The following is a 24351-nucleotide window of genomic DNA, read 5'->3' on the forward strand; positions in this document are numbered from 1 at the left end:
TAGTCCTTCAGCATATACAAACCTTTTTTATTAAATATTTATTTAGTTACCTTAGCAAAACACAGATATCTCTACTAGGGGTGAGAGAAACTTAAGCTCTCCAACTTCATAAAAACGTTTAAGAAGAAAAGTGAAAAAAATTAAATAAATAAGAAAGACTAAATGGAAATGGAAAATAAAAATATCCCAATGACCAATTAGAACAAGCCACAAGGTGAACACTAGCTAGATGGCTTTTTTTTTGTGTGGGTATGTGTGTGTTTTTTGGTAACATATAGATGGTTATCAATGCACTAGCTATTACACCTCTCCTCTCCTTTGGAAAGATGGTTTTAGTTTAAATTTTGGATGATGCATCCCTAAGTACTTAAATCTAGGTATTTATCATGAATGGATCTCCTAATCTATCTACAAAAATAATTAAATATTAAATATTGGGATTTATGTATCTTGTAATTTGACTTGGATCTTAATACTCCCTTCCTTCTGCATTTAGAAAACAAATAGTTCTCACCACGCGCCACCTATTGCCATTGGTAAAGACGTTTGTTGGTTGGGCCCAGCCCACGGTCTACTAAGCACTTCTTGAGACTTGAATGGGCTCGACTAAATTATTCTACAGCTGATACACCGCGCCACGGCTAGCAAACCATGCCATATCTTTTAAACATTCCCCTTGATGAGTGAATTCAGGGCCATCCAAAATCAGCAGCAAAAATCTCCACCCATCTCACGGCCGAAGCAGTCCGCAACCCAGGCCTCAGGTTCAAATAGTTACGTGGAAAAAAAGCTATGCTTAGGCTTGTGGTCAAGGAAAGGCAGCTAAAGATCATACAAGAAACCTAAAACAACCGATTGTTAATTTGATGAGCCCAGGACGTATCAGATACAGTGCCTACATCTAGAGATGTGGTTATTGGTATGCCGTGCAATGGCAGCCTCCTTTTCTTCTTTTTTTTTTCCTTCTGTACCCAGTAAATGCGAGAGCCGTCTTGAATAGGCGTAGGCTAAGCATCCCTTCGACCTGCCCCGGGTGTGAGGCAGAGGAATTTGTCGATCATGTCCATTTTCAGTGTTGTAGAGCAGAGTAAGTCTAGAGATTGATCAATGTCCCATTAAAGATTTGTCGCATGATGATCTCAAGTGACGCTTTCCTTCAGATGTTGAGAAGGTGGTCGACCACACCTCATTGCAGACCTGGGGTGATTATGGATGCTTATGTTGCTTAGCATCTATATTCCATTCCTTCCCTCATCTCACACTCGAGTCCTTTGAAATGCAGGTTTTGGTCCATGCTAACTTCTACACACACACACAAAAAAAAAGCTTCCTTCTTTCCTTTTTTTTTTTTTAATGTCCATCTTTCTTTCCGAACCAAACTCATGGCCGAAGTAGTCTGCATCACCGCACCCCGCCCCAATCTAATCCTTCTCTTCTTCTCCATCGTCTGCATCGGCGCTGTCGGATTCCTTCTCCCATCCCCGGAAGGCCTCGACCCGGCCTCCATTGCATACCTCTTCTCCAGTCTCCTCGTCTTCAAGGTCGGGCTCATCCTCATCTAGGTTGCGGTCTCCGGCGTGCCTTTGCGGCCGGTCTACGCCCAGCTATTGACAATAGTGGGCGCGGCAGGGTCTATTGCCACGCTCCATGCTTACCACTCAGCAGGGCGCACCATCCCTGCCGCGCTCCATGCTTACCACTCAGCAGGGCGCACCATAGGTTGTCTGACTCCAAGATGAATCTGGCCATATGTCCCGCCGCCAAAATTTCTCTCCTCGCCGCCAATGAATGCATGCCCAATCCATCGAGCTTGATCGGTGGACACATCACCTCCCATACCACCAAGTGAATGCTACCTCTGTCCTCCTTTCTATCCCAGATGAAGTTTCCGAATAGTTGCTTCATGGCCATGCGGTCAAGATGCACGATGCGAGTTTTTATATATTCATTGATGCGTCTCTCAACAAGAAGCACTAGAAATTCGAGGACATGAGATGCTTTTCCGGTACTGTATCGGTATCGGCTAAATGGTGATCCCACCTCATTTAGTTAATCCATTGCAATCTCATTTGCAACTTTCCAAAAGAAAATTTTAAATTGCAGCTATTAAAGTTGCATCCATCTAAACAAACAAATTTCAGCTATATGCAAATGTAATTGCTGCAATTTCAGTCGCATGCAACATTTATTATAATGTATCTGTAGCTAAGGGCTCTCTCTTGTTGTGCTTAAAGAATAAGCTCAATACTAGGGAAAATCTTCAGAGGAACCGAAGGCGATTGGACTTCTCTACAGCTTTAATTAAAGTCATCTTTCTGAAGTCGTCTGAACCGGAGGCGATTGGACTTCTCTACAGAGTTAATTTAAGTCATATTTCTGAAGTCGTCTGAACCGGAGGCGATTGGACTTCTCTACAGCTTTGGAAAACCTTGGGTAGAATAGTCAGGGGCTTAACTGGGATCGAAGGATCAGATTGTTCCTTTTGTGAAGCTGCCCCACGTGCTTCTGTTAGGTGAAGCTATTATATTCATAGTCTTTTTCTCTTTGGATACTCCCCCTTGCTGTTCCTGTTCTGTCCTTCCTCTTTTTTTTTTTTGCCCTTTTCCTTCTTCATATGTTTACTTCTCATCTGTAACACACCGATTGTCATGTAATTCTTTTAGTTCTTTTTAATAGATTGGATGGCTTCTGCCTCCCCCTCCATCGAAAAAATCTCTAATTACGGGAAGCAAGTGTTCTCTCAAGTGTCATCGGCAAGTTGGGACGACCGATAAGGAGATTGGCAAATCACTATGTGCTTCATGCCACTTTGAAACAGAAAATGGACATAGATTCATATGGAGTGCTGTAGCACTATAATCGTATATTATGTATTAATATATGTTATGTTTTATTATGCTCTGTTATATAATACTATGCAATGTCCTTTATGATAATTTTGTCATATAAATGTACTTTTTCATTTTGTTTAACAAACACATGTTAGAGTGCCACAGTATTTTATAAATATAGTTACCAAACAACAAATAGCTTTATATAAAATCTCTACTTCAGAAAGCTTTACCGCCAACAGCTCTTTCAAACAGGGCTTTAGGCTTAGTCTAGTCCAAAATCATGAGAAACCAGACCTCTCCCATAAGGGCCTGTCTTTGGAGGAGAAATCCTAGGCATGTGATCAAAAAATGAAAGAGCATAAAGAGTGGGACGAGGATATCAAAGGATGTACCGTTGATAACAACAGGAGACACAGCGTAGCAGTTGAACCACAATTGGTTCTTTTTTGCCTTTTTCTGATCCATTTTGACTATGATGTATCGAAGTAGTTCACGCATTCAAATAGATCTGATGTTTTGGCTGACAAATTAGCAAGTCGTGGGTAATCTCAGTGGCTGACATCCTCAGCAAGAAACCTTTGCGCGATGCTATTAATTATGCCTGGAATGCAAGACAGAATACAGATGGTCGCAAAGTTTCGCATAGTTTCTAATCCGGCATGGTCCCAAAAGTTTCTAATCCGACTCAGCAAGAGACTCAGGTTTTTTAAAAATTCCAAGACGTACGAAAGTCGGCATCCCCGTCATTATAAGCATCTCAAAGGGGGAAGGCAAAGGTCCTGGGCAATCTCAACTCTTTGACTTTCCGGTATTCCCGTCTTTTCTCTCTCATTTTCTTTCATTTCATTTCAGGGGATCCGATGGTCTTCTACGACCCCCGCCAAGCTCCGACAGAGCACACAATCCGCCGCAAGCTGGTGGCGGTCGCCATGTTTGCCCTCTGTGTCGCCTTTGGAGGGTTCGTGCTGGCGGGCCCTCAGTCGAGGCTCATATTCCAGATGATGATTCTGATTTCCAATTTCACAGTCTTCATCCTTGGCCTGCTGGTGATCTACTTCTTTATGCCAAACTCCACCGGGATACCAGGGCTCCCAATCTCTGCCGATAGATTGATCTCGGTGACTCTAGCCGTATCCGTTGCTTCCATGTTCCTTAATTCCACTTGTCTCCTTCTGGTGGCCGGCTAATCGATTTGGACCAATAGATGATACTCAAGGAACGAGAGCTTTGCTTTGTTCGATGTTAGTAGTGTTTTACCAGTGTTTGCTTCACTCTGTTCTGTTTGTTGAGTTCTTCAAGTGAATGGGGATTGGTGTTGTTTGCTTCTACTGCCTAGATTATTCTTTTGCACGCTTTTGTGTTGTTTTTAAGTAAAAAATGTGTACCGAGGGGTACGACCCGGTTTGGTAATTCTTTATCAAAAGAGGGGAGGGAAAGGGCATCTTAATGATCGATGAAAGGTGAATCAGATCCTCTGCCCCGCTCTCTCCCTCTGTTTTATGTTCGTTTCTTTTTCCCCCCTTCATTTATCTGAACCATACTCTCTGAAATTTTGAGGGAAAAAGGATTTGCTGTTATGATGAAAACCTTAGCCTCGATCCCTCTCTTCCTATTTTCCGTCCTAACGAATTGATGGCGAGGCAGCTTGGATGGTCACGATGGCAACCGCTGCAGCCCTTCCTTTCGGAGAAGGGTTCCGAAGAAAGGGGAGAGGGGAAGGTAATTTTTTAATTTCTTTCTTGTTCTTTATTACGTTCTTTAATTTGTTCCCATCTTCTGCTTCCTCTCTCTTGTTCTCTTCTTTTTCTCTCTAATTAAATATTTGGGGTGACGATGATGATGATCATCATCTCTATCATGCGATTTGAGCTTTTAAACAATGGTCGTATGCGAACGGGTCAACCTCTAAATCCCTGAATCCTAAATCTTGTAATTCTTAGATTCTTGGTGGGCAAACCCAATATCCCTGAACCCTAAATCCTATGTTTCTTTGGGGTTCTAAACCTTAGTTCTTAGATTCCTGGGCTTGGAAAATCCTAAGCCTCGATCCTCTCTTGGTGCTTTCCGTTCTAATGGATTGATGGGGAGGCAGCTCGGATGGCGGCCAAAGGCAACTGCTGCAGCCATTTCTTTAGGAGAAGGGCAGAGAATAGAGGGGAGAGGGAAAGAGGGAAGGGCATCTGACGATGTGATCGAAGAAAGGTGAATCTGAGCTTTGCCCCCCATTTCCTTCCTCTATTTTTATTTTATTTTACTTTTTTTTCCATTTCTTTGATTGCAATTTTGTTTTCTAGGGTTAGGGTTTTTGATGTTATGACAAGAGTTTACTTTTAACGACAGCTTTCCTTTTTCTTTGTTTCTTTTGCATTTGCATGTTATTTATGATGTTATGATTTTTTTTAAAAAATTTGGCCCCAAAGATGCTGGGGGATTTCTGAACATTTATGACTAGTCTAGCATGGGATCCGAGCCCCTGCTGTTTTCCCACAAACGGTGAGGGATCCGCGTCTCTCTCTCTCTCTCTCTCTCTCTCTCTCTCTCGTGCTCCTCATCCATGGCTTCTCTCTTCCCAGAGGGAAAAGTGGGGAGGAGACGAGAGGACGCCGTTGGTTTTCCCCGCAAGCCCGGATTGGTTCTTATTATCGAAATCGTTGGATCGAAAGCATTCCGCGTGGCACCAATCTACCGCTGCACAGCCCGCCGCTCATGTTATATCACGTATAAATATTAATATCAAATTGTATTTGCTGGCAATAATAGCCTGCGGTATTTAATTGGTCTTCCACACTAATGTAACTAAGCTTGTGACTCTAACAAATAACATTATGTTTTGGTGTGCGTCGCGCGCGGGTGAGAGAGACAAAGACAGAGACAGAGACAGAGACAGAGAGAAGGGGCTGCGTGGCTTGGGGGCGGAGGACGTCGTGTCGTTTCCGAATACCCTGACAAAAAACGTCAGCCTCTTCCTCTTTGCATAGAAAAAGTTATATCCTACTTGCTTTCTCGCTGTCACTCTCTCTCCCTCTGCACGAGCAAGCCACATTGGTCCCCAGAACGTGGCGCGTTTTTTTTTTTTTTCCCTTACATTTTTTTTTGCTGCAAAAAGGAAAAACTATAAAACGACACGATACCCCATAGGTCAGCAGAACGTGGCGTTTAATTGGTCTTCCACAACAAGCTGAAAAGATCTTAATGCCGTCATGCCAACAAAATAATATTTTATATTAGGACATAGACTCTGCTGCGGTATTTCATTGGCTGGCAATCATTGTCACGGTAGCAACAGACGGTCGTGCCAAGTCCATAACGACTGATCGTCGTGGACTACCATAAAACTATCCATCTGAAATTTTCCACTTAACAACGGCTGATTACAAGTCACATTCCAAAAACGCACCACATCTAGCGATAACATGAACATGTCACGTCTAGCAAAAATCTAGAACAGTCGCCCCTACTTCTTCAATCCATACGATTGTGGAGGAGGCTTGTCGCCAATTTGTCATCGATGCAGCGTCCAGGAGAGAAGAGTACCTAAGTTGCTCAAAATTTTTTAGGTTGGAAGCTATGTTATTTTTATTCAGTTTAATCCATCTCATCTACTACCCTATGGCTGGGCACACACCCAAACCGAGTTTGGACCAGACCTTGCTAGTACAAAGTGATCCAATCTAGTTTTTGTTGGAGCCATGACTTGAATCAAAATCCTGGGTCATAGAATTGAGTTGGATGGAACTCATGAAAGATAAATACCTCATGGCTCATTTGGTCTTGACTATGTCAAGTATGATCCAAAACCAATCAGCTCTAAATTTGAATCTCAGACGATGTCATCCATGATGATGTAATTCATCTTGGTGGAGTTTTCTACTTATAAATACATATCCTTAATACTCCACCTGCTAGCAGAGGAGCTTGAAAAATGGATGAGGATACAGTCATAGATTTTGAGTTAAGAGTTTTTGCTGTCTTTGATCAGGCGGAGCAATTAAATATGTGACCGATTTTATACTTATTTATTATGCAAATTAGATTTAGCCGGCTTGGGTGGAAAATATATAACTTCTGTCAAACCTAAACAGGCGCTCGACTCAGGGGTCTAAAAAGTCACGTCTGGCTCCCTAAAAGAACAAATCATGTCTGAAATGACAAATAGTAAGGTTGTCTTTTCCAGGGCATATGTTTGTTTGTTGCGGAAGCCTGAATTTGGTGCTTCCAATGCCGATATTTAAATTTATTTAATAATTAAATTAAATCATAACTCGCCCCATCTAACCTATTTAAAGTCTTCTTAATTAATTTTTGTTCTGCTTAATTTGATCCGTTTAACTTGTTTAATCTATTTAAAGTTATTTAATTTATTAAAAATTTATTTAATATATTTTACTTATTTAATTTGATTATATTTAATCAATGAGTTATATGGGTTGAGTTGAATTATCTAATTAACGAAGGTTGGATTCAAAACTATATTTTTGATTTATTTAATTCGAAATAATGAATTTTTTAAATTTTTGATATGTTTAATTCGAAATGATGAATTTTTTTATCTGAGATCTAATTGTCACGTCTAAAAAAAATCTAGAACGGTACCCACTACCATTTTTTCAATCCACACGATTATGGAGGAGGCTTGTAGCCAATTTGTCATCACTAGGGATGATGGCTCTACAGCTTCTAACTCGCCGAACTCCTTTCCCACGCCACCAAATAACCTCCCTGATCGCACTGCGACTACGTGGAACCTTCCGTCCTTCCCCTTCCCCATTCGGCCGCCAACTGATGTGAAGTCCGAAAGCCAATCCGCCGGGGGAGTGCATCATCACAATTCTGGACCCCCGTTACCCTCATATGGGAATGATGGAGCATGATGTCCTCTTCAAATCAGAAGCTGTAGGCCTCCAACTTGGGTTGGGATCATCTGCAGTGCAGAATTTTATCATGATGATAAAATCCCCTTTTTTAAAACCATATTTTCGGTCCATAGATAATAAAATGTATAATTTTTAATCTCTAATAGCTAGTTTAATATTTTAAAATCTAATAGACCCATCATTATTTTTATTTTTTTTTATTGGTTACACGCTAGAAGTCTGAAGTTATGTTTGACATTTTGTAGCGAGTAGCGACGCCCCAGCTCTTTCCCTACAAATACTCCTTGCCTTGCTTCTTTCTTCCCTACTTCCACCTCTCTTCTTTCCCCTCCTCTGCACCTCCCTAATTCATTGTGATCAGATCCCATGCCCCGCCGACACCCAGAACGCCCAGCCCGCCGAGTAGGCCACCGCGGGCGAGTCGAAGTAGTCATGGGTGCCCTCTTCATGGCCGTTGCTGGATCCCTGATTTCCCTTCCACCTCCAGTGCATGGCGAGATGGATTCAGCGTCCATGGAATATCTCATTCTGTGTCTCATCACCTTCATCCTCGGCCTTCTCCTTTCGTATGTTTTTATCGCCGACGTACGGTTGCCACCGGTTTTTGCCAATTACTTGGTGGCGGCTACCGTGGCTGCGACGGTTGCTGTGTTTCTCTATTCCTTCCGCTATCCGGCCGCCAACTGACAGCAACTCCGAAAGCCAAGCAGCAGGGGAAGTGCATGGCAGCAGCTCTTTACCTTCATTGGGGGGTGATGGAGAGTGTCTTCTGTTCTGTGAAGTTGGTGGAGGTGGGAAAAGAGTTGTGTGCTTCTAAATCCTACTTTTCTGGGACATGAATCTTGGATTTGATTCCATGCTTTTGTGGAAAGGAGTTCATCCAAGATGGGCCCTCCAGGCCGCCCCTTTGTATCTTCTCTAGGCTGCAAAGTTTTATGAGAGTCAGCGCTGTTGGATTATTTTCCTGTATAAAGAACTATGTAAGTTTCAGAGCCAGCACAAATTCCCCGCTAAATCCCCCCAACAAAATCCCAGGTGCCGCCAAATCCCCGGGCTTAGCACCCCCACCCCTCGTGCGCCCAAGAATCCAAGCTCATATCCCCCGAGTTCCCCCTCACAAATTCCTCCCCTCAGCACTCTAAATCTAAATCCTTCCAGAGTTCGCCACCCACCAAAGTTTCCATTCCTCCATAATTTCCGAGAGATTCTTAGTTGGACTAGGCCCACCTTCACCCCAAAATCCTCAGACCCCCTACCCTCCACAATTTTCAGGCGAATTACTAGTTGAACTAGATCTCTCAGCTCCGCAGTGGACCAATCAACTATAAAACGGTACACACGGGAGGAAGTAATAAAAAAAATAAATATGCAAGCCAAATTTTTGATGGACCTGGGATTGCCCACGAGCTTTGCATTCCCAATTGAGACACTTATTGATGGTGCGGTCCCTCCTCGTATGATTAAACATCATCAAATTAAACAAATAAAACATATTAAATATTATTTTAGCAAATTAAATAAATTTAAATGGATTAAATAGGTTAAATTGGTCAGATTAAATTGGACAAAAAATAATTAAGAAGATTTTAAATGAATTAAATAGATCTTTGACCACATAAGTTTATTCATGACTTTTTTTGATGCTGCTTGGTTGGTTAACTAGATAATTTGAAATTATTCATTTTTTAACCGATAACCAAACATAGTATTATATGCAACTGAAGGTAGATGATTCTGGGCTGAATCGTCGATGAAAGCAGCAGCTTTGGGACATCCACACGTGGGTGGTATTGCACAGCGGATCAAAGAGGGATTGTGCGGACGACTCACGGGATTTATAGCCGGTATTGGTTGACCGCATAGTTTTTATTAATTGGGTCTCAAGTTTCACCGGCTTTTAAATACCGTTTAGAAGGAGATGGTAAATTCACAATTAACTAATCCGGTGCAAGCATTCAGCGCCAACTTCCACTTCCAATCGAGCACGGATGATTTGCATGCCGCCGGGTGCGGTGCAGCCAACACCATCATCAGATGGACGGCCATCACATAAAAAAATCCATAAATAGTTGACGATGGTCATCAGAATGAGATGGATAACCATCAAATATAAAATGCACAAATGTAAACTGTATCGTACGGTTCCTATGAATTGATGACATCCATCTTTTCACAGTGGATATACCTCCCGTAGGCCTCCCGTAAACCCCAGTACGTGTCATAACCACGTTCAGGCACACGTAGATTGCTGTGGCCTTCGTGCCTTCATGCGTAACCGCGCCGATCCCAAGAGGAGACCCAAGCTTCCCACGACGATGACGTCCAATGTCGCACCCACTCCTACCCTCTTTTCTTCTTCCCATTCTCCTCCATCCGAGAATATCGTTCCCTTGGAGCTGGCTTACGTTTCTAGTTTCTATGAGGCATGTATCGGCGATTCGGCGAGTCTTGGAATGATTTATTGTAGCTTGCGACAGTTGTGTTATCAGCGACCAAGTTGGAGCATTTCGCATTGAGTGCGTCGTTTTATGCGTCGTCGGCACGGTGGGTATTTATTGAAGCACACGCTGGCTGTCCAATTTAGTATCCTTCCTGGAAGGTTTATTTTCGATTTCTGGGTGTCGCTTTATCTGAGAGGATTTCTGGGCGTTGCTTGGTTATGAGATGCCAATTTGCTCAGAGAGCTTAAAATTAACTAGTCTAATTTATTATCTTTCATTATTTGTCCCATCTTAGGCTGGTTTTACATAGTTTGTATCAAGTTGCAATGAGAATTCAATGGGCGTGTTTCAAGTTCAAGTTGATTTCTTGAAACATTTTGCCCTGTTAGTTGATGCAGATCAACTTGAGGTTCTCTCTTCATACCTGACTCCATGCCAGCCGTGTCATATGACCAGCTTGGCTTGATCTGTGCCTTCGATGGGACACCAGATTATATCTTGTCCTATATAGATGGTTCTCATGGTTGTAAATTTATTAAGAAATAGCAGTTCCACATGGACTCTTATGGGGGCTTATATACTTTTGGGCTTATCTATTTAAATACTTGTATTTTTAGATAGGATCGTAATATGGTGTCAAAGCCCACCTATATGGATGGCCTTTTTTTTTTTTGTGTGGGCGTGTGTGTGTTTTTTGGTAACATATAGATGGTTATCAATGCACCAGTTATTACACCTCTCCTCTCCTTTGGAAAGATGGTTTTAGTTTGAATTTTGGATGATGCATTATCATGAATGGATCTCCTAATCTATCTACAAAAATAATTAAATATTAAATATTGGGAGTTATGTATCTTGTAATGTGTCTTGGATCTTGTTGCTGGAAATTGGACCCGGGGGCAATCTTCGGTCGAGGAGAGGGAGCGGCGAGTCACCACGGCGGGGCGGCGACCAGTCGGCGGGCGGCGTCCTCCATTTGGGGTGGCCGGGGAGAGGGAGCAGGAGGTCCTTACGGCGGGGCAGCGATCCGTCAGCGGGCGGCGTCCTTCGTCTGGGTGCCTGCAGACAAACCGGTGGCCGGGTTTTCCGGCGCCGGCCCTCCGAGGGGGCAAATAGTGTAAGGAGGAGATGAACAGTGTTTGTAGGGCACGGAATTTCCCAACCCCTCTCCTGAGAAGCTAAGGCTCCCTTTTATAGGTGGGGGTCGGTTTACCTGTGATGTAACAGGGCGAGGCCATAGCACGGCTCGGCATGTGGCTCAGGTCGGCGCACGGTCAGGCGAATCATTGTGCTGATGTCGGCGGTGAGGGCGTCGTACGACCCGAACCGGTACGCTACCAGGCGAATTATTGCATTAGTATCGGAGGTACGGCCGAGATCAGAGACTTATCAGGATTGACCAGACTCTGCTGGGCTAACTTGCCGTGGAGAGTTGAGAGTCCGTAGATGACAGGAGCCATACGCATTAAATATGGAGTAAGCCGGAGATCCGCATTAATTGTGGAGTAAGCCGGAGATCCGCATTAATTGTGGAGTAAGCCGGAGATCCGCATCGATCGTTGAGTGAACTGGAGGTTTACAGTGGCCATGCGCAATAAATGCTGAAGCAGTGGCAGGGTATGGTCCTCAGTTGGACCTCGGAGGAGTACGGCCGTAGTAGGTGGCTGACAAGGGTAGACCTTGAGCATCAAGATTTTCCTAGGTCGGAAGTCTCGAGGTCGGATGTCTTGGGGTCGGGCGTTCCGAGGTCGGACGCCGACTTCGGCTGTTCAGGGTCGGCGATTGTGCGGCTTCTTGGGGGCATTCGTGTCACTTGGGGAAAAATCTTATTCCCCCAACAGATCTTAATACTCACTTCCTTCTGCATTTAGAAAACAAGTAGTTCTCACCAAATGCCACCTATTGGTATTAGCAAAGATGTTTGTTGGTTGGGCCCAGCCCACGGTCTACTAAGCAACTTGAGACTTGAATGGGCTGGACTAAATTATTCTTCAGCTGAATTCAAATAGTTACATGGAAACAAGCTTTGCTCAGGCTTGTGGTCAAGGAAAGGCAGCTAAAGATCATACAAGAAACCTAAAACAACCGATTGTTAATTTGATGAGCCCAGGACGTATCAGATACAGTGCCTACGTTTAGAGATGTGGTTATTGGTATATGCCGTGCAATGCCGGCCTGAATGTGATGCTCTTTCTGATCCTACTGCCGTTCCAGAAGCTGATGAAAGAAATACTGTATGCGCTCGACTAGCTTAGTCATCCCGAAAACTGTCCTGAAGACTTTGCTCCTTTATCTGCTCTTTTGTTTTCTCAATGCTTACAATGGGTGAACAGCACCTTTTAGAACTCCACATTTTCATTCCCCTTCATAGATGGGCTCCACAGAAAAGAATCGTATATGACAATGGAAGACTGGTTCACACGGTGGGCGGGCAATCCCACATGCTGATTCAGCCAGCCTCAAACCCTGAATGGTATGGACAATATACAAGAAACCGGTTTGGCACCATCCTCCTCCATCTTTTTCACAAATAGATCAGGGAAATTAGTTTCCCAACATAGTAGTTTCATTTGATCCAGTATGCTGAAACTCAAACCATCATAAAGATATAACCAGAAATGGCAACCATAGCTAACTTTATAGTTGCACTGTTTTTCTAAAAGGTGAGTTGGGGATGCCTTCTGATGAGAGCAGTCTTGAGCAAGCGTAGACTAAGCATCCCTCCGACCTGCCTCGGATGTGAGGTGGAGGAATTTATCAATCATGTCTAGTTCTAACGTTGTAGAGCGGAGCGAGTGTAGAGATTGACTGATATCCCATCAAAGATTTGTCACACGGTGATCTCAACTGACATTTTCCTCCAGATGTGGAGAAGGTAGTCGGCCACACCTCATTGCAAACCTGGGGTGATTATGGATGCTTATGTTGCTTAGATGCTTCACAATGTTCCGGTCCTTCCCTCATCTCACACCCGAGCCCTTTGAAACGCAAGTTTTGGTCCCTGCTAACTGGTACACACACATTAAATAAAAAAAAAAAAAAAAAAGCTTCCTTCTCTCCTTTTTTTTGTGTCTGTCTTTCTTTCCGAACCAAACTCATGGCTGAAGTAGTCCGCATCACCGCATCCTGTCCCAGCCTAATTCCCCTCTTCTTCTCCATCGTTTGCATCGGCACCGCCGGATTCCTTCTCATGTCCCCAAAAGGCCTTGACCCGGCCTCCATCGTATACCTCTTATCTAGTCTCCTCGCTTTCAAGGTCGAGCATGTCCTCATCTAGGTTGTAGTCTCCGGCGTGCTTCTGCGGCCAGTCTACATGCTTGCCCCTCAGCAGGGCGCACCACTGGCTGTCCAACTCCAGGATGTACCAGGTCGTATGTCTCGCCACCAATGAGTGCATGCCCAATCCATCGAGCTTGACCGGATGACACATCACCTCCGATGTTACCAAGTAAATGCTACCTCTGTCCTCCCTCCTGCCCCAGATGAAGTTCCTGAACAGTTGCTCCAGGGACCTTAGAGGCGCCAACGGCACGATGGTGTTCGATAGCAAGTATATCGGTATTGAACTAAGAACCGTCCGCACCAATGTCACTCTGCCCAACATGAAGAGAGCATCCATCTATCACCCCTCAAACCTATGTTTAATACTTTGCTTGATAGAGGAACAATCTCTACAACGAAGGCAGCGACCAGTGATAGGGATTCCCAAATATTTCAATGCGTCTTCCTACTCGCCCGCTCTCAGGCTCTACTTAATGGTGGTCTTCACCTATGGCTTGATCATTGGACTGAAACAAGTAGCCGACTTGGCCAGATTGACCTATTGCCCAATATCTCCTAAAGAATGCTGGGGGAAAGCCGTCTGGTTACGGAGCCTTGTCCCCGGCTGAAGACCAAAATGCCTTTTGGATCTCCTCAACAGATACAAGTCTAATCAGGGCAACGTTATCCTCTTCTGAAACCATGATCGATGACGCCGACATGGCAGGCAGCCTCTCACTCTCAGCCTACTTCGTCCACTTAGATCTAAAGAGCCGAGCACCGATCTGATGGTGCCCGGGTCCTCCGCCATTTGAATCCAGCAATGCCGATGCAGATGGTGGAGAAGCAGAGGGGGATTAGGCTGGGGCGGGGTTCGGCGATGAGTTTGGTTCAGAAAGAGAGACGGACCCAAAAAAACGAAAAAGAAAGAGAGAGGGAAGCTTTTTGTTTTTTTTGTGTGTACCCCAAAACCTGCGTTTCAAAGGACTTGGGTGTGCATTTCCTTTGGCATAAGTTCCAACAAGGAACAAGGGATCTAAAAAGATAGGAAAAAACGGCTAGTTCCTTGTTTTCTCATCTTTCGCCGGAGCGAACTACCGTTTTTTCCTATCTTTCCAAATTCCTTGTTGTTTGTTGGAACTTGCTCCAAAGGAAATGCACACCCAAGTCCTTGGAATTGCAGGTTTTGGTCCCTGCTAACTGATACACGCAAAAAAAAAAGCTTCCCTCTCTTTTTTTTTTTGGTGTCCGTCTTTCTTTCCAAGCCAAACTCATGGCCGAAGTAGTCGGCATCGCCGCACCCCGCCCCAGCCTAATCCCCCTCTTCTTCTCCACCGTCTGCATCGGCGCCGCTGGATTCCTTCTCCTGTTCCCGGAAGGCCTCGACCCGGCCTCCATCGCATACCTCTTATCCAGTCTCCTCGCCTTCAAGGTCGGGCTCGTCCTCATCTACGTTGCGGTCTCCGGCGTGCCTGTGCGGCCGGTCTACGCCCAGCTATTGACAAAAGTGGGCGCGGCAGCGTGCATCGCCGCGCTCCTGCTCGGCCCTCCCCCCGGTCGCCTCCAGCCGGCGGGGACTCCTGCACCCGTCCACGACCTGGTCACCGGCCGTCCGAAGCCTCCTTTTATGAACAACCTGCTCCCAATACAGTCGTCGCCCAGAATACAGTCGTCGGCCATCTGGAATCTTTAATTGGGAGTAATGTGTCGACTAGCAGCCTGGCGGAAGCCGTCCCCGACCGTGTCACTGGTTCTTCTCTGCCTTCGTTCGTTGGTAATGCGTTGATTGGGAAAACCGAAGCCGCCGAGGACCTGCTCGCCGTTTGCCCTGTACCTTCATTGCCAAATATTGCACTCCTTCCCCAGTTCTGCGAGATGAGAAACAGGGGAGAAGGGGTTAAAGAGGTCATCTACTTCTGAAAACATACATATCTGGAAATAGTTGAGTATATTGCCCGTTTGGTCTCCCTTCCTTTCTCTCGAAATTTTTTTGATGCAACTTTTATCAGAGAGTTGAGAATCAAGAAATATTATTAGTCTGTTACTACTAGTCCTATTACTAAAACAATGCATTTTTCTGTCCTGACATCTTATCCTTTCTGGGAATTTTAGTTTATTTCTGGTTTTAGAATTTAGGAGTGATCGATCTTTCCATGAGGAGATTTCTCCACTTAATTGGGTAAATGGGTGCTCATTGTTGTTGTTGTTGGAGTTATAAATTTAGTTTTTCTCCTTATAATAGTGTTCGAACAATTGATTATTTATTTTATTTTGGCGGCTGATGGGGAATCTCTTTGTTGCTAACATTGCAATTGTTAGGCAAAATCTTATTGATTTGGTTATTCCTATAGTTATATGAGTATGTTTAGATAGTTCGCAAGGGCTTTTGCTTTGTATGTTTTCATTCTTTTGGTCAAATTTCTTCGCTGTCTTCTGAAAAAAGTTCAGAGACAACTTGGGGTGCGTTTGGACTGCTAGGCCTTTCATGGTATGTGCTTATATTATTGTGTGCATGCATTGTTGCGTGGTATTATCGTGTGATTTAATAAATAATGTCATTTAAAACTGTAAAATGGTGGAACGTCGAAAAATCTTGATCCATTTGTTAATATTGTACCATTAGATATTGTGTTAAGATTTTAAGGACATGAAAAATCCTACATGTATCATCCATGCAGCGCATATCTTCTTGTGCACCATCTTTTATCCTATGATGCAGCTCAAATCAGAGTGTCATTAAAATGATTAAACCCTAAATATCTGCCGCATTTTTTGTTAAGACTCACACTTCCACAAAACATTGCCGAAGACATTCAGCTGCTGAAGTTTGAGCTTGATCATCTCCAGGAGAAGTTCGCTGATTGATCGAATGACGAAGTGACAGCTATAACTGAGATCTATTGTCACTCCTTCATTTCATTTTTTGAGTACGAGGGGATCAAATTTGTCCTTCCTGGGCTTTTTCACTACAAAAATGCAAGCTGCTATTTGCTTAATAATGAATTGCTTAGATATCATTTCAGTAATGCTTTTTAATGCCATATATGGCAGTCCTCAATTCAGAGCACAGATCGTCGATGCAGAAGATTCATGAGTTCTTGGCCCTCCATCAAATTCCGCCAATCTTCGGTCACTTCTGCACAGATCTTCATAAAATTCTTCGTTGCAGCCTCAGAAGATTCTATTTGGAACTTTTCAAAAGAAGAAGAAGAATTTGTAAGGTGTTGTCACTCAATGGTTAGTGCAATAAGTTGAGGAAGCCTCAGGGAACGACTTGAAATCTTAGAGAGCACGTCCTTAAATAACGTCTTCACTATTTTTCTCCTTGCTATCCATGTTTTTTAGTAACATTATGAGCAAATGGACAAATGAGCATGTTGACTTGTAGCATGGAACAGTCTATATTGAGACTCTCTTTTAAATGAAACCTTTGAAGTATTGTTTGTACAATGGAATTAACATTTTGTCCTAGGCTAAGCCCCTCATCCTATGTGGTGTCTTGAGGAGTTCCTATACAAATTTCTCCCCTCCTTGTGAAGGGTAGTTTCGGAGTGGATCGTAGAATTAGGGAACTTTAGTTTGTGCCTCCGATTATGATTTTGGCGATCTTGCTTCGCATTTGCTTCGACCTTCATTTCCATCTTCCCTTCATCTTCTTCCTTGTTCTTCTCCACTGTCACCGTGTACACAAAGGTGCCAAGGGGTATGTCATTGAAGTTTAGAAGAGGCTCCAATTCCTCAACAATGTCTCTCATTTGAGGCCTTGATTTTGGACTGTGGCTTAAGCACTGGTAAGCCACTGCTGCTGCCTTCTGAGCACCTTTGGTAGAATATAGGCCTTCGAGGTGGGGGTCCATGACACGGCCTAGCTTATTGGCATTTTTGAGAAAAGGCCGAGCCCATTCAACAAGGTTCTGTTCTCTGCTCGGCCTGGTTTTGTCTACAGACCTTCTCCCTGTCAATAGCTCCAACAACACAACTCCAAAGCTATAGACATCACTCTTTGCTGTGAGATGGCCTGGATGGAAGGATGATTTGTTTGTCAGCTACGTATTCATTCATTTGAACCAATAATACTCAAAAATAAACTGAATTAAGCACACATCAGTCTTAGATTCCTACCGGTCATGACATACTCCGGTGCGGCGTAGCCCTGCGTGCCCATGACACGTGTGGTGACATGAGTATCTTCTCCTTCAGGACCATCTTTTGCGAGCCCAAAATCTGAAAGCTTTGCAGTGTAATCCTGAGATGTGAAAGTGGACACTCTTGTCAGGCTCACATTTGAAGTCAATGAGATACTGAAACTAGTAGATTTGGTATTCAGTGTGAATTCTAGCCCATGGAATGCAGTCATTGCGTGCAAGAAGAGTGAAAAGAGATGGAGAGGGAATTGAAGAAATGATGAATTGCAGTGTTGACGGTTCAAAGTAGTATGCGGATTGAGAAAAGAAGCATGGCCTTAATATGAATGGTGGGTGGAAAGGGAGGTGAGCTCATGCAGCCGCGATGGGATCCAAACTCATTAGATAGTGCTCAATTTGGAATCCATCACTCTCATTGCTCTCAGAGGATTTGTCAAAGAACGTTCCAATAAAAAGTCAGACAACGCTGATAAGACCAAGCCAATGTCAACGAATCAATACCAAACTTGTGACCAGAGGCAGCCCTCTGAAATTTTCATACCAAGTATTTGCTTACATTGATTCAGAATAGTTTGGTTATTTTCCTGAAAAAAATGATACAGGAGAAAAGAGACAGGGTGGAGACTTACCGAGTTTAATAATATATTTGAAGCTTTGAAGTCGCGATAGATCACCGGTTTCTGAGCTTCATGAAGGAATGCAAGGCCCTTGGCAGCCCCCACAGCAATCTTTATTCTCGTTGACCATGGCAAAGAAGCAAGAATTTCTGCACCCATGAGGGAAATAAAGCTTAATCATCAACGATCTCTTTTAAGTACGAAGTATCTATATATGTTGAATTTAAAGGGAATAGCTGTAAGAAATCATAAAATCATCATTCAAAAAGGTTGAGAAACTAATTCAATATCATAATTTAGCCCATCTTTTTTCCAAGTTTTTTTTTTATTGCCCTGTTCTAACATAAATAGAGCCTGGCTGCCTAAAGCGTGAGACACCTTATTTTATAAATAGTAGGCGTTGAACAAATCCATTTGGTATGGCAACAAAAACAAGAAGCCACTAAAAGATGGCTATTAAAACAATCAAAAGCTATATTATTTAAAAGCAAATGGACAATGCCCACAGCTCAAAAAACCTCACTAAATGCAGACGACGCATCTCTCTCATTATAGCATTCAAAAAATCTCTCAAGGATCTAATTCCAGAGTTAAAGATCCCAAGAAGATCGAAGAAAACTTACTCTTAAACAGATGATTTTCCAGGCTTCCTCTTGCCATATATTCGTACACGAGCAACCTGCGCTCATCTTCGCAGCAATAACCGATCAACTTCACAAGATGGGGATGCTCCAATTGCCCAAGAAATACAACCTCAGCCTGCAAACAAATCGAATTAAAGCTTTAGTCCCGAGAAATCTACTATAAGTGATCAAAATCTTAATTACCAATAAAACTTAATGTTCTAAGAAGCCTAAGACACTTTGATGGTTCTCACCAGCCATTCTCTGTGGCCCTGCGTCCCTTCCAAGTCCAGGGACTTCACCGCTACGGTCTGAGCCTTCAGCCCTGGCCGCAATTTGTCGTCGATGAATCCCTTGAACACAGGCCCAAACCCACCCGATCCAATGAAATTGCTCGTGGAGAAGTTCCTTGTCACGACTTTCAGCTCCGCGAAGGTGAATACATGAAGGTTTGATCCTGAAAGAGTTAACGATAGATCTTCCGGCGACATTGGTGTAGTGGAGCTGCTGACATCGGAGTAGGACAACCTCTGTGGGGAGTCTGGGTTGGTGTGGCGCTTCTTAGCCTGTTTGGTTGGTGGCCTTTCATCAATCTTTCCATAGCAGCCCATTAGAAAGGATTTCATCGAAAACTTAGACATCTTCGACAACTGATGGAAGTATAGATCGATGAATGTCTTCCTTGTTGCTCAGTAATACACGCAGACCGATCGATGACTGCAGCGTCAAAAAATTTGAGAGGCCTGTACGTCTAAACTGAGAAGAAGAAGCGATCAGTACCAATGCAAGGGGTAGCTGTGGACCTTTGGTCAGTCTGGGGAGAGATGGAAGTGGTTGGGGAGAAGCCTTGGAGGAGGTGATGAAAGACTTGGGAGAGGGAAGGGAGAGGAAGCCAGTTCTTAACAGCTTACCAAAAACCAGCCAGTTCTCTCCCATTATATAAAGGGATGGTATTCACATCAGTTCAAGAGGAAATGTCTATAACGCCCATTGACTTGGAAGATGACAAACCAAAACCGTGGGAGAATACGGGGGTAAGAAAAGATGGAATGGTTGGGAGTCCACCAAACAAGGGCTTGAGCCCCCTTTTTTTCTTCACTTTTTTAGAGACTTCAGCAATGAGATCGGCGTGTATGATTGAATACAAGCATATGGTTTTTATGATACCTCATCATCCTGGGAGCTGACATCCCACCTACGTTAGAACCTTCCTTCTAGGCTTATCTTGATTTGGTGGAACAAATGGCCGCCCATTATAATTTGATGTATAGATAAAAAAAACTCGAAAATATGTTTCACAAGGTTACCTGAAGGCTGCCCATCTTTTGTCATAGTGATGTAATGTTCTCTAATTCACATAAGCTATGCACGAAATTCGTTCTGATATTATCTATAACAAATTAGAACCTCATCCAAAAAACTAATCAGGAGCTATTAATTTTTTTGAATTTTTTAATTCTATAAAAGTTTTCAAAATCTATTCATCAAATAATCAAAATAGAACTAAATAGATGCCCACATAGGGCTTCACAAAAAAAAAAAAAAAAAACCACTGTAATATCCCTCCAAATAGATATTCCACCCGGGGGAGCCTTGATTATTTATTGGTGAGGCAAATGACATCCAAGCGCAGGAGACGGGAAGAAGGAACAATTTTGTCATATGGTGTATAAACAATATGTGGTGCGTTATCCTAATCAGGATAGGATGGAGGAATATCTTATCATTTGGTGTATGGGCAAAGGTAGACAAAGGATAAACTACGAAACCGTGTCATGCTTTGGCCTAATCGCTAAGTAGGCTTCTTAACTTATTTGTCTCGTGTGTATTAATTGGGCGCAAAAGGCCAGGGAAGGTCGGCGACATGACCTTTCCAGTCTAGGCAACGTCCACACGTTCTAGAACCCCAAGAGCAAAATACCTAAGATGTGAATGCTTGCACGACAAGAACCATAGAAAGAAGAAAGTTCTGAAAGATTTCATTTTCATTAATATTTTTTTCTTTTTTTCCCCCTCTCTCTTATGAATTGATGGAGAAAGAGCTCATTAAACCAAGAAAACTTTCTTGGGATATACGAAAACCCACCGTGGTATTTGCTTTGTTATTGGGTCGCAGTCGAGGGACATTTCAGCCATGGAAAATGTGAAAACTGAGGCTTCTTTTCGCGAACTTCGCTTTCCTTGCTCTGTTCTTTTTTTTTTTTTTTTTTAAGTAAACCGGCTTCTCACTATAAGTTGCATCCTCTCTATTGAATGATTTGTCACTCCCTCCATGGTTTATGGTTACAGAGGTGCGCAAGATTTAAGTAGAATTAGATCCAACTCATATCGTTAAGGCTCATATGTTAGATGTGGAACCTAATTTAAGGCCTAATTCCAATTAGATTATGCATGCATCTCACATAATTGGAGTAATCAAAAAAACTATAACAACCTAGGACCTTATTCAAAAAGGCTAATCGAAAAATATTTTTTGAAAATTTTTTGGTCGTATAGAATACCCAACATTTTTTAGCAAATGACCGATATAAGACTAAATACACGCCCGCATGAATTCCTACTGAAATTGTACACGAGTCAAATTCAAAATTACAAAAAATCAGTCCAAAAGATCTTGGCATTGCCCCTCAAAATGACTCAATTTAGACCCACAACAAGCAATAAGCCGAATATAAGTCTAAAGCTTAGACTTGAAACCTGTTTAAGTTGGATCTAAATCCTCGGGTCTTAGTCGAGGGACATTTCAGCCATGAAAAATATGAAAACTGAGGCTTCTTTTCCGCACGAACTTCGCTTTCCTTGTCATATTCTTTGCTGCAGCAAGCTACACGCTTGCTCATAGGCAGCCTTGTTGTAGAATAATAATTTTTCATATGCAATTATTATTCTAAATTACTTAACCATATCAATATTTGGGGTGTCTCTTCCTAGATATCCCTAAACCCCGGAAAGGTAGGATTCGGTCCCCGACCAATCGATCCAACTGCCAAGAATTTCACCAATTTGGTAAACTATCATCTTCAGAAGAATTGAAGACTTTAATTACATATTTTCACGCACACCGTGATACATATTTCTTATTTCTCAAGCAAATTTTAAAAATAAAATAGTCTTATCAGAATGCATGCTTATTTATCGGATTATGAAAAAACCGGCAAGAGCTCTTAAATTCATGGAATTGGACAATATATCTATTAACAAACTTTTTATATTTTGTTTACTCTCCTCATGCTTTTCTTACCTTAATGCTACCAAACAAACTCGTAGGTGAATACCAAAAGTTTGTCGGCTCTAAAATTGCAAAGGAGGATGCATGCACCATATAAATCCTACAAACTTCTATATTTGCTGCGTTCTTAAAAAAGACAACAATATTTGTTGAAAGGATAAAGGATTTTTAGAACCAACTAGACATCTCGAAAGCTTTGAATTCGGATTGCGAATCAAGTAATTCAACAAAGACTAAAAACTCCCATCTGACTTTTGCCCAAAGAGCAAGTGGCCAAAAAGAATAATACCAATAAGAATGAAAAGAGCAATAGATTCCAAAGATAGCAGTTAATCCGAACTCTAGTGTCCATATGCGGTGCATGTCATCCATGATATAGACCAAAACCTAAAGAATAAGGGTTAATAACCCAAAACCTCTATTAAAAAATTTATCTACAAAGTATTATTTGAATTTTTTGGTCCCATTTCAGATTTATCCGATGCATAGCCGATATAAAACTAAATATATATCCTTACATAATCTCATAATAAAACTAAATATATATCCATACATATTCTCATAATAAAACCTGCTCCCTTTTCTTCTTACCATGTAATACTCTGACGTGGGTTTCGGTCCCTTCACTGCATTCACACACCCACGCGGTTAACGCAGTCATATAAAAACTGCGTTGACCTTGCTTGCTGTAAATTTGGGGCAATAAATCTAATTTCTATAAATAGGACGGAAGGATGCAATTGAACAGTGTGATCATAAGGAAACCTTTTGACCTCGCCTTTCTGATTCAAAGCCGCCCAACGCAACGATTCCACACGCCACCTGATGCAATGAGCGTGTCGACTGTCAGCCTTTACCTACTTCAGTCGTCACAGCTGTTCCTGGTCAAGATTTTGTTATGATACGATAAATAAAACCAGTGACGTGTCTAAAATGTCCAAGCGTTAAAGGTGCTGAAGATGTCACTCTTGACCAATATTGTAACAGCCCCTGTCATAGTCTTGGATATGGTCGTGCTGGCGTCGGCTGAATTAGGAGAACTAACAACATCAAAGGGAAAAGATTGGAAATGAGCAGGAAAACAAGGAAACAAGTGGAGATGTACAATGAACACAGGAAATGATGATGTAGCCAATGGTTTAGGTGTTTGTTAGTGAGCAATAAACAAATCCAATAGTTTAGGGGGTCTTTTTTTTTGGGTTAGCAAGAGCTCAGGGTCTGAAATGTCCAAGAAGACGAGTAATTTTATATTTTTTGATGTAAAGGAAGGGAAAAGGAGCCGCCCAACTTTTATTGAAAATTAATCGTATTTACAATAGAAATGAGAGGCAAAAATAAGTTACATTATCACGGAAGGAGAGGAATAGATTGAGAAAAAGAAGCTAAATGGTTTCAAACTAAGTGTCTAATAATCAAGACAAAAAATGTTAATACTCATAAGAAGAAATAGTGGAGGAAAGAATCTCATCCAAACCAACAAGCAGGAGCATCATTGTCTAGAAATTTCAAGCAATTTCACAAAGATTCTCATGCCAACACTTTTCTGCTATATCAACTTTTTTTAAACATAAAAGGCTCTGTTTTGCTGATCATAGAAGACCAAGCTTCTGCACCCCTTACCACATCTGAATGGGATTTTTATAAAAAATACCAAAATCCGGAATGGCTGCATGCTCCAAATTTCAAAGAAGAGTAAGAAGACGAGCATGACCTTGCCCTGTTTGCCGTTCTGCCCTCAGAACTCCATACATCATCACGGCTGCAAGTTTATTATATATATTGGAGGGTGGAATTTATTTTATTGCGGTTTCCACAAGAAATCGGCAGTCCAAGAAATCGCCAGCAGAGTTCGTTAGGTAACAGATCTATTTTATTTCTCTTGCCCCCAAGAAGAGGAATGATAGCGACGAAAAAGGTTAGAGAAAGGTATAGATTTCTATACCTTATATTTGAACGGCTTATGAAGTCCATTCCTACTGTTCTGTTGTTTTCTTCTTTATTTTTTTTTTTTGAGGGAAATTCCTACTGTCATGTAAAGTTGTATGAGCACACAGGATTGTAAGAAGAAGATCAAAATAAAAGAAAAAAAATGATTGTGCTTTGTAGGATACAGCATAGCCAACCTGAATTCTTTAAATATCATACATCAGCAGCAGTTGGTGGCTGCGAACGTCATTCAGATGGTTCTTGGATTTAGCTATCATGCAAATAAAATTTCTCCAGATCATATCATTAAAGCAAGCAAATAGAGGGCCTGCTTGTGTTGGATTTGGAGCGCGACCTGCACTGGATTCTATTCTCGAGCCATGACCTCTAATCCTTCTCAA

General features: G+C 42.4%; 1 protein-coding gene across 1 annotated transcript; it reads right to left on the reverse strand.

Moving 5' to 3' along the window:
• Positions 1–16787: 16787 nt before the first annotated feature.
• On the reverse strand, positions 16788–19704 carry LOC103698377 (serine/threonine-protein kinase RIPK-like). The gene is made up of 5 exons (XM_008780374.4): positions 19050–19704; positions 18796–18931; positions 18185–18321; positions 17533–17656; positions 16788–17428 (listed from the first exon to the last, which is right to left on the reverse strand). Exons 1-5 carry the CDS (start codon positions 19434–19436, stop codon positions 16893–16895), a joined length of 1320 nt encoding a protein of 439 aa, XP_008778596.2. The 5' UTR covers positions 19437–19704; the 3' UTR covers positions 16788–16892.
• Positions 19705–24351: the final 4647 nt, after the last annotated feature.

Source organism: Phoenix dactylifera, chromosome 8 (genome assembly GCF_009389715.1).
Source record: "Phoenix dactylifera cultivar Barhee BC4 chromosome 8, palm_55x_up_171113_PBpolish2nd_filt_p, whole genome shotgun sequence".
NCBI lineage: Eukaryota > Viridiplantae > Streptophyta > Magnoliopsida > Arecales > Arecaceae > Phoenix > Phoenix dactylifera.